Source organism: Pinus tabuliformis, chromosome 1_2 (genome assembly GCF_031772625.1).
Source record: "Pinus tabuliformis cultivar Carrire ecotype Pingquan chromosome 1_2, CPIR1, whole genome shotgun sequence".
Classification (NCBI taxonomy): domain Eukaryota; kingdom Viridiplantae; phylum Streptophyta; class Pinopsida; order Pinales; family Pinaceae; genus Pinus; species Pinus tabuliformis.
In genome coordinates, this window is record NC_142298.1 from 467,653,823 (window position 1) to 467,664,253 (window position 10,431).

At 37.1% G+C, this 10,431-nt stretch overlaps 1 protein-coding gene across 1 annotated transcript in view; it reads left to right on the forward strand.

The window, feature by feature from the left end:
- LOC149206371 (cysteine-rich receptor-like protein kinase 2) overlaps window positions 1-6,739 on the forward strand; it is a 191,283-nt gene extending 184,544 nt beyond the window's left edge. The window contains exons 2-6 of the mRNA XM_089397677.1: window positions 5,291-5,433; window positions 5,527-5,737; window positions 5,854-6,088; window positions 6,169-6,319; window positions 6,408-6,739. Of these exons, the coding sequence (XP_089253803.1) occupies window positions 5,291-5,433; window positions 5,527-5,737; window positions 5,854-6,088; window positions 6,169-6,319; window positions 6,408-6,473 (806 nt within the window). The 3' untranslated portion in view covers window positions 6,474-6,739. The remainder of the gene's footprint in view (window positions 1-5,290; window positions 5,434-5,526; window positions 5,738-5,853; window positions 6,089-6,168; window positions 6,320-6,407) is intronic.
- The last annotated feature ends 3,692 nt before the right edge of the window (window positions 6,740-10,431 follow it).

Sequence of the window (10,431 nt, forward strand, 5' to 3'; positions counted from 1 at the left end):
GGCGAACCCCTCGCGTGGATCTTCTGTTTCCCGACTAGCCTAGGCTGCGAGCACCCTTTGTGTTCCCACGATTCTACTAACAGATTGTGGTGTGTGCGTCCTTGTCCTCCCGGGTGCAAGTGCAACTATGCTAGTGGCATCGCTACTTGTAGCAGGGTAGGGGATCCAACCATGTCCGTTCCCTTCGTTAGTTCCTTCGTGTAGGTGACTTCTAACCACAACTTCTCGATTGCTTCATCTGGCCTCGCACTCTGTGCTCGAAGTCTGGCCCCTGTTGCTTCTGACTTTCCAAGTTGCATTTTACCACGCAAAATGGCTACCTAGAGCTACTGAATCCTTTAACAGATGTTGTCACTGGTAGGGTGGGCCGTATCTGTGTTGGTTGGTTCGGTCGTAAAGAGAATTCCCTGCTCGGTCGTGCGAGCCTTTGTTCTGTGCGGATCTGGGTGGGTTGATGGTCGCCTAATGTGCACCCGTACCCTTCATCGTTGATGAACGACCGTTCTATACCAACTTGGCTGCCACGCACGTCCTCCAGTCCATACCTGGAACTGCCTCCTACATCTCGGCTTCTGTGGCCCCCCTCCAGGTGCGTGCAACACGTCTTCTGACACACTATGCTGCTCCCGTGCTACGCATAAAGTGCCAAGCTGGACGAGCTACCTTTCATCTGTTGCGTCGCTCTCTGCTGGCCACTGTCGTTCCTTGATGGTTACGCATCGCAATGACCGAATCATCATATTGTAGTTCAATGTCGTAGCTTCCTGCAACTGGTTCTACCATCACTCAGTCTCCTCATCGGAATCCACTGTGCAGGTGCTATCGCGCTCCCACGAGATTCTTCCACCGTCTACGGAATGCACCTGATCTTGGTCTTGTGCTGTTATCTGATAGATGCAATCCAGTTTGTCGTCACTTTCCTCGTCACACACAGGTTCGGTGTAGCGTTCTCCTTCTGCTGGGTCCAACGGAACTACTACTCGCAGTGACTTCTTTTCGAATGTCATTTTCCACCTTTTAAGTTAATGAGCCCTTTCATGTCTGTTGCCCAATCAATTCCGAGCAATGCAGGGTAAGGATTACTGTCATCAATAATCTCTATGACTTCAAAATCGGTTTATGTACTTACACCATCGATATCTACGGTCACTCCTTGCAGTCGGCCAATTGGTAAGATCTTTTGTTGGTTGGTCATTCGTAGCTGAATCGGGGACCATTGCAGTGCGGGCTTGCCCATGCGCTCCCAGGTTTTTTTAGGTAATACGTTTGCATCCGAGCCTAAGTCCAGGATGACCTGATCCATTAGCTACTCACCAATTTTCGCTGTCAGTCTCATTTCTCGTCCAGTGCGTAGAGCATGTCTTCCTATTTTCTGGACTACATGTGGCTCGCCCGATCCAGCGCACCTAGTGATCAGCTCCTGTAATCCTTGAATGGCTTTACTATCGCACAACAGTTTCATGCAGGTTTCGAGAAAGGTAGTAATCATGGAGGGGTCCACTCCTGGCTCGTTTGATCCCTCCTACCTAGAGTAGAGGCTTCCGCGAAGCTCCTCTGAGCTTCCCTTGGCATCTTCATCCCTGGTTCCAGCTCAGAGTCAGGTTCCTTTGTAGGTGTGTCACACCTCTTTCTGCTTTCTACACGCTCTTCTCGTAGATTTCCTCCTATAGTTGCGCCGCTCCTCAGTACCATATTTATACTGGGGTCCTCTTCACGAGGTTCTGATCACATCATCTGGACATTTTGGGTTGGTGGAGATTGTAGCACTCCCGTTTTGCGCATTTGGGCAATTAACGTTGGACAGTCTACCATTTCATGATCAAACTGATCACAATAGGTGCACGAAGTCTTGGTCGGGTTAGTACAGTCGCGAGCGTAGTGTCTTGGCCCTCCAAAATTATAATAGATTAGCTGTCCATGGCCCCGCCCGAGCCCCATTCCTCTTCCTTGGCTGCGTCCTTGAAATCCTCCTCAGAATTCAGTTTGCATTCGGTAAGCTGGGGTTCTTTCCATCATTAAGTCATAACTTCGACACGTTCGCTCATTGTGTCCTACTAATTGACAAAAATTGCAATACAGTTGCTGCGGGGTCTGGGTATACTTTTGTAATAGGTGGCAATTATCTGTTGCGTGTCTTCCACCCACTTCACAAATTGTGCACTAGAGCGCAGGTGCGGCACTTGGTCCTACTTGTACCTCCAATTTTAACAGCATCAGGCCTCCCCCTGCTAGATAGTTCATGAAGACAGGGCAATGGTCCTTATCGTGCCCCTGGCTCTTGCATTTAATACAGCCTACCTCCGCACGTGCCTCTGGTCAGGACACTCTTTCTTGCTTCAAGCTTTGCATTTCTAAACTCAGGTTTTGAAGTTGCGCGTGGATTTGTTGAACTCCCAACCCTGGATCCGGTATTGGGGTTTTGTGCAACCTCATTGCTATCTCTAGTGCCTCAGCTTGGGTTGAGATCTTTTGTTGTGACAGAGCTATCCTCAGATGTGGTGTCAATGATGCCACAAACCACTCACAATTCTATGGATCTATCAAGGTCATGTTGGCTTCGTGAATAGTGCTCTTTAACCTTTGGTCCAGATCCCATGGAGTTTCACCAGGCAACATTGTGATCTCCTTGAACCCAATAAATGACTAGGTTTTTGACTTTGGTCGGCCAAACTCTTTATTTAACGCATCTTGGATTGCCGCTATTCCCTTGTTCGGATGATCGGTCGAGTATTTTATGTACCACGTCAACGCATGGTCCTGTAGTGCACTAACTAGGGTGGCCTTCTTGATGTTCTCATCTGTTATGCCTTGGGCATCCCATATAGACTGCATCACAAACCAGAATCGTCCTGGTTCTTCATTCCCTACACCCTTAAATATTGGTAGTTTGATTGCACTCGCCATCCTAACTTTTGGTGGTGGTGGGGTTAAAGGTGGGGTCAGGGTTGGTGTGGACAGATTTGATGAAGGTGATGTGGGGGGTGGCGTGACAGAGGTGGTATCATTAGGAAGCGCTCCATGATCAACTGGACTGCAATTCCTGGTGTGAACCTCGCGAGCTTCTCCTCGCTCTCCCGTGAAATAGAAGCCAAAGGACTGTTCTCTACCCCTCCCGTTCTGCGGTAACCTCTTCCGTTCCGCGTTACTCTAGACATCAATAAACGCGCATAATCTATTTTTCACACAACAACATCTTAATCCAGGTATTTAATGATTTGATACACCTACCCCGAGGTCCTTGAAGAAACCGCCTTTCTGCTTCACTATAGCTCACGGTTGTATCTATCGCGAACTTAGTGATAAATCCTCCTATTACCCGATCCAACCAATGATCTACTATGCGCACGATTTTATCTTCGGTGGCTTCTAGCCTGCGCACTAGTTCCAGAGTCCACACAATAGGCTGGTCCAATTTGCACCTTCCCACGTTGTCAGCTAGCCTTGCGATCCACTCATACAGTTCTACTGGAAATGACGCGAAGAAGATTTCATGAATGTCTGTGAATATATAATGGTCCAGCCAATATTCCTCTGATACTCGTGGGTTTCTGTTTCCCTGAACTGCAAACTCGTGGATTTTCAGATCCCACCACTCTTCAATCTCTTTCTTTGTAGGGTTCCAGTCTTCCCACATCAAACACCCCTTAGGCAGATGCCGGTCCTGGTAATGGAACCATTTGTTGGCCTATATGGGCCTAACCCAGGTACAGAAGAATCATTTAGCCAAACAAATCCCGCAACTACCAGCCCTTTCAACAACAGCCCGCGGAGCGCGGACTGAGGTCTCACCCGAGGTAGCATGGGAGGGTGTTAGAACCAAGTTTCCGCACCCTGGGGATGTCTAGATGTGTTCTGGAGGTTTCACCCACCGATCTGTAGCTTTCTGCTACTCTGTATTAGTGCAGATCCAGAATACCTCTGGCTTTCTATTAGCACACTGTCTACCGATCTAATCTTATTGAATGAAGTATTGGGAATCAGATCTATTTAGAGGGGTCTTTAAGCAAACATTTATCAGATTTATTCAGTTCACGTACTTGGATTAAACCTAGATTCACATGTATTCAAGAAGAAAGCATATGCGCATAGATCAAAATAGTCATACAGAAAGCCAGATTCAAATTTACCATAGAATTACATAAGCAACTTATCTTTATTCACTTTCTTCACTAACACCTCCTGATCTGCCCTGTGCACTCAGCTGCAGGGGTCCGCGCACACAGCTACGGACTCTTCCAAGCCTCTGCGCACATAACTACAGAGCCTTTATCTACTACCCAAACCCTCGACTCAGACTTACAGACACTTTCAGAGTGCTTTCCTCAAAAACTCATTACATTTGAGATCCAAAAACATACAACAAAACTTTGCTTTCTCTACCCATACAACCTCACTCTATTTGTACCTTTCCATGGACCGCAATCCATGGGTAGGCCAACTCAACTTACATTTCTTTACATTATTTTTGGGTGGACTACCCTTTGACTTTAACTTATTACAAATCGCGCTCTGTGTATCCCGTGGAGTCTTTACCCTATCTTTATCCAAAACTTCGGGCTTTGTGCCCCATGACCGTTGTGCAGGGCTTCTGCTACCCAACACTCCCATATCTAGTAAGGCTTGGAAGGATGGAGTATGTGATATGTTTTGAAAATATACACAACCATTTATAGTGTTTCACTCGCCCACCACTCGATACACACCAAGTTGTAACGATTTAAATAGTGTTAACATTAATGATAAAAGTAGAGATATCATAATGCTACTAATATAAAAAATTGCCAATGATCATAATTCCTATAGATTTTAAAACTATAATTGGTATAAGATAAAGTATTGAATGTTTTCACTGCATTTTTTAACAGGGATAATTTTAAGGATGAAAGTTTATCTTAAAGTTCATAAATCTTGGCAAATCTTACTATTCCATAATATGTAAATTGTAAAATGTTTGGTAATAATATTTATATTTATAATTATTCTATATTAGTTTATATAAAATTTTGGTGATTTTTAGGGTAAAATAATTTTGTACTATAAATTTGTGGCTAATCATAACTAGAAAAAATGGAAATTGGTGAATACTTTTTCTAGAAAAAACATGGAAAGCTAACCCACTTGCGAATATTAGCCCCTAAAATTTTCCTTGATTTTTAATTTTTTAATGTTTATTAGAAAATAAAACATGTAATAGAGAACAATGCATAGATTACATAAACTAAAACAATGTATTATTTGATAACATGCTTATACTACTAAAATTATTAACATGTTATAATTTTTTTTGCAGGATGCTACAAACCATCAGGTCAACTTTCAACAGCAATATCCAAATCAAAACTAAATTACAAATTTGAAATTCTGCAAACTGCAACAAAAAATTTCGACCCTACAAACAAAATTGGTCAAGGTGGCTTTGGTTCAGTATATAAGGTGATTTCCATATCCATTTTATGAGATTGATTTCTTAAAGACATTAATAATTTTACAACACCATTGAGAAAAAAATATTGGACATGTTGGCAGGGAGTTATGATAGATGGTAGACAAATCGCTGTGAAGAGATTATTTTCCAATAAAGAAGATAATGTGAGTGAGTTTTTCAATGAAGTGAATTTGATAAGTTGTGTTCAACATAAAAACCTAGTCAAACTTCTTGGATGTAGCGTGGATGGCCCAGAAAAACTCTTGGTCTACGAATACCTTCCCAACAAAAGCCTTGATCACTTTCTATTTGGTAATATTTCTTCCCTATAAGTTGATTTTCCTTACAATTAATCTTTAAATGTTAGGAATTACTAATTCTTTTAGTTATATTTTAGTTATTTGAGATAGAATTACACTTTGCAACAGATGAAAACATGGGAAATGTACTAGATTGGCAAAGGAGGTTTGACATTATATTAGGAACTGTCTGTGGGCTAGCTTATCTCCACCAAGGATCGGATATACGCATCATCCATCGAGACATAAAAGCTAGCAATATTCTACTAGACCACCATTTCAAACCTAAAATTGCAGATTTTGGGTCGGTTAGATACTTCTCAGAGGATCAAACTCATATTAGCACGGGAATCATTGGAACCAGGTGAGAATAAATTTAATAAATATCATTAATAAAATCCTCTTCATAGAAAATGTGGCTAATACTTATTTTTGTTTTCACAGAGGTTACATGGCCCCAGAATATCTCATTCATGGTCATTTGACAGAAAAAGTTGATGTTTATGCTTTTGGCGTGCTAGTCCTTGAGATTATTACTGGAAGAAGGAATAAACCCCCTATTCACACAAATGATATACCATCTCTCTTAACAATGGTAATGGCCTCAACATATTCATAATTCTCTTTTCTTCTTAAAACAAAATTGAAATGATATTCAAATTTATAAAATATGTTTGGTGCAGGTTTGGAATTGTCATTTGTCAGGTACTGTCTTGGACATAATTGATCCCAACATCCAAGAAAACTAACAAGAGGAAGTACTAAAAGTTGTTCACATATCTCTTCTTTGCACACAAGCATCTGCAACACTACGTCCTTCCATGTCTAAAGTTATAACATTTCTCACTAGCAAAAACCAACATCTTTTAGAACCCAATCCACCACCCTTTATAGATGTCTTTCATTTAAACCCAAACAATAATACTAGTATTGCAGCAAACCATTCACAGCCAAGTAATAACACAAATGTTTCACCTACAACACATAATTCAGTTTCAAACATCACTTCTTCCTCTTCCACTCCAATGTCATTAAACACCATTTCAATGAGCTCTTTTGGTCCAAGATGAAAACAAATAGAATGTTTCCAAGTGAGAAATTAGATAATCCTACATGGTTGGAGATTATTATATTTTACAAATACCATGAACATATATTAATATTCTTTAGAGAAAGGATACAAATTAAATTTTATTGTACTGAAATTAGTTCAATGAAAACATATTGATTATTCCTGTAAATGGAATGAATTGAAAAACAATTATGCATTTGACACGCAATATATAGATATAATATATTAAACTTATCATATGAACAACAATGTTAAATTGGTACGAGCATTCTATGGATTTAATATACTATTGAAATGTTACATGCAATCTCTGGATTTAGTACATTTAAGTGAAAAAATATTCATGTGGATTTAATTCAACAGGTGTGTAGATCTTCCTTTTTCTTTTCGAAAACATGATTGCGTGCAAAAATATTAATGTGGATTTAATTCAAAGTGTGTAGATATAATTTTTTGAGAACACGATTGTATGAATGAGTCGGTTGTTTGTCTTCCTCTCTTGTACCTTTCATTTGCAAATCTAGTGGAAAATGTTATTTTCTTCGACAATGTCTAATTTGTCTATTGTTTTTAAGTATGTCATCTATTTTTAGAATTTAGCAGTAAAAATCCTACCATGAATGGGGTAGTCAACTCTTGTCTAATGAATCAAGATGGCTTATTTACCTAAATATAAGGCTTTAGTATTTGAACATAACTTACCTAGATATTGTGACACTAATGTCCCATAGTCAAAAGCTTGGTTTTGAAAATTTGTCTATTTTTTTTAAGTATGTCATCCACTTTTAGAACTTAGCAGTAAAAATCCTACCACGAACTTGGTAGTCAACTCTGGTCTAATAAATCAAGTATGGCTTATTTACCTAAATATAAGGCTTTAGTATTTGAACATAACCTACCTAGATAATGTGACACTAATGTCCCATAGTCAAAAGTTTGGTTTTGAAAATGAAACGGGTTATTTTGTATTAGCACAGTCAGATGGGACTAACAAACAATTTTTTTCTACATTAAACACCCCCATTCGTTGGGTTATTATGATCTGCCTAGTGGAGCTACATTAGTAAAAATAATCCAACATGTTTAACATATTTTACTAGTATTATAAATATATATGTGCATTCTATCTTGAGATGGTGGTATATTGATGTGTATATATCACTACGAAGCCAAATGGATTTGTAATAGATTATCACTTAAGAATAAAATTATAGATGGAAAAAAAATGGTGAATAAATTAAAAATTTAATATCGAGATGAAATTAGTTTAAGTAATAGGAAATTAGAGAAGAATATTTGCTATTATTTAATTTAATAGAAAATTAACTGTTAAAATTCAAATATTTATTTACGCAAAATAACATCACATTAGAGGAAATCTCATTACATTAAAGATCCATTTTGTAAAATCAAGGAGATGGGAAAATATAAATAGGGAACAATTTTATGCCTAATTTAAACTAGGAAAAATTGAAGATTATTATATGTGATGCTATATTGTGTCATGTATCTACAGATCCATCTTAACTTTTAATTTATAGAATATTGAGACCAACCAAATTCCTTAAGGTGCAAATATTTTTGTGAGTGTAAAAATTGACAAAGAGTTTGCACCTTGAAGGATTTGATTTCTTTTTGTGCTTAATAAACTTGAAATTAAGATGGATATAGTTATATGACTAGTTATTCTTCAAGTATAAGAGCCATCCTTTGTATTTTAAATTAGAACTACTTCACTTGGACCTTGAATATTAAAACCATAACTTAACTAAGTTGATCTCACTTTCCATCATGAATAATAGTATTTGAGAGAAATGTTTGATATGTTGTGTTTATTTGTTTTCAAAATTATTACATCAATTATAGATTAGATTTTCACCCCCCTCTCCCTAAGGATCTCACCTGGCAAGTCCGTAAAAATGTAAAGTAAGTGTGAGTACAAGGTTCCCATATTCAAATCCCTAATTGCTTACATGTGATCATACGTTGAAGGGAAGCATAGTTCACCTAGGAGTTATGGTAGTAGAGGCCATAATTGACCCCATGTCATGCAAGTACAAAACCTACTCAATTGTTTATTCCTCTAGTTAATAAATAAATAAATTGTAGATTAAATATTGGAAATTATATGTTATTTTTATTGTTTTGTTCTATGAAAAAAATATGCTCATATACCATTTGAATAGAATTTAAGTAAAACTTTGTTTATAGTTTTAAAGTTATTATAGTAATAGAGTTATTGTGACAAATGCGTTGAATCACATTTATAGTTGAATTGTTGTAACACATGTGTCGAATCGCATTTATAGTTTCAACCATTGGCTTTGACAACATTATTTCCCCATTTGATTTCAATTTTTGTTTTAAGTCTATTAATGTATCATGGATCCTATCATAATATTTGACTTTTTATGACATTTTAGGATTGTTTTGTCATTTTATCATTTATACTGGCAATACTCAAAACTTATGTTGAATCATGTGATGATGTGGCATGCTCTCCTTGAATTTAAGTATACTATGGACAATAAAATTTACGTGTTATCCCTTTTTACTTATCCCTCCCAAGTGATTGTGTGAAATACTATGATATAATAATCAAAGAAAAAAGTAAGCTAGGAAAGTACTATATGAATGCCTTTAAAATTAATTTAAAACTTTTTCTTTTCTTCATGTATATGAGTAATTAAATTAATATTGAGAACAATGACCAAGATAGGAGTATACCTATATTTATTTCTTTACTAACATATTATATAAACTAACTAAATATACTAAAGTTTACCATTCACACATTAAGTTATAAATATACAAATTTTTGTTTTATGATCAAATCAGCATTAACAATTTAAAAGGGCTTATACAACGCCAAGTTAAGTCGTGCCCCGAATCTTAAGTATCATTTAGATAAACTAAAACGTAAACACATGTAATATGATTAATCCAAAATTTATTGAATTTTGTTGTGTCTCAAAGAGTTTGCATCTTGAAGGATTTGATTTTTTTTGTGCTTAATAAACTTGAAATTAAGATGGATATAGTTATACGACTAGTTATTCTTCAAGTATAAGAATCATCCTTTGTATTTTAAATTAGAACTACTTCACTTGGACCTTGAATATTAAAACCATAACTTAACTAAGTTGATCTCAGTTTCCATCATGAATAATAGTATTTGAGAGAAATGTTTGATATATAAAACTATTATAGCATGTTGTGTTTATTTGTTTTCAAAATTATTACATCAATTCTAGATTCGATTTTCACCCCGCTCTCCCTATGGATCTCACTTGGAAAGTCCGTGAAAATGTAAAGTAAGTGTGAGTACAAGGTTCCAATATTCAAATCCCTAGTTGCTTACATGTGATCATACACTGAAGGGAAGCACAGTTCACCTAGAAGTTATGGTAGTAGAGGCCAGAATTGACCCCATATCATGCAAGTACAAAACCTACTCAATTGTTAATTCCTCTAGTTAATAAATAAATAAATTGTAGATTAAATATTGGAAGTTATATGTTATTTTTATTGTTTTGTTCTATGAAGAAAATATGCTCATATACCATTTGAATAGAATTTAAGTAAAACTTTGTTTATAGTTTTAAAGTTATTATAGTAATAGAGTTATTGTGACA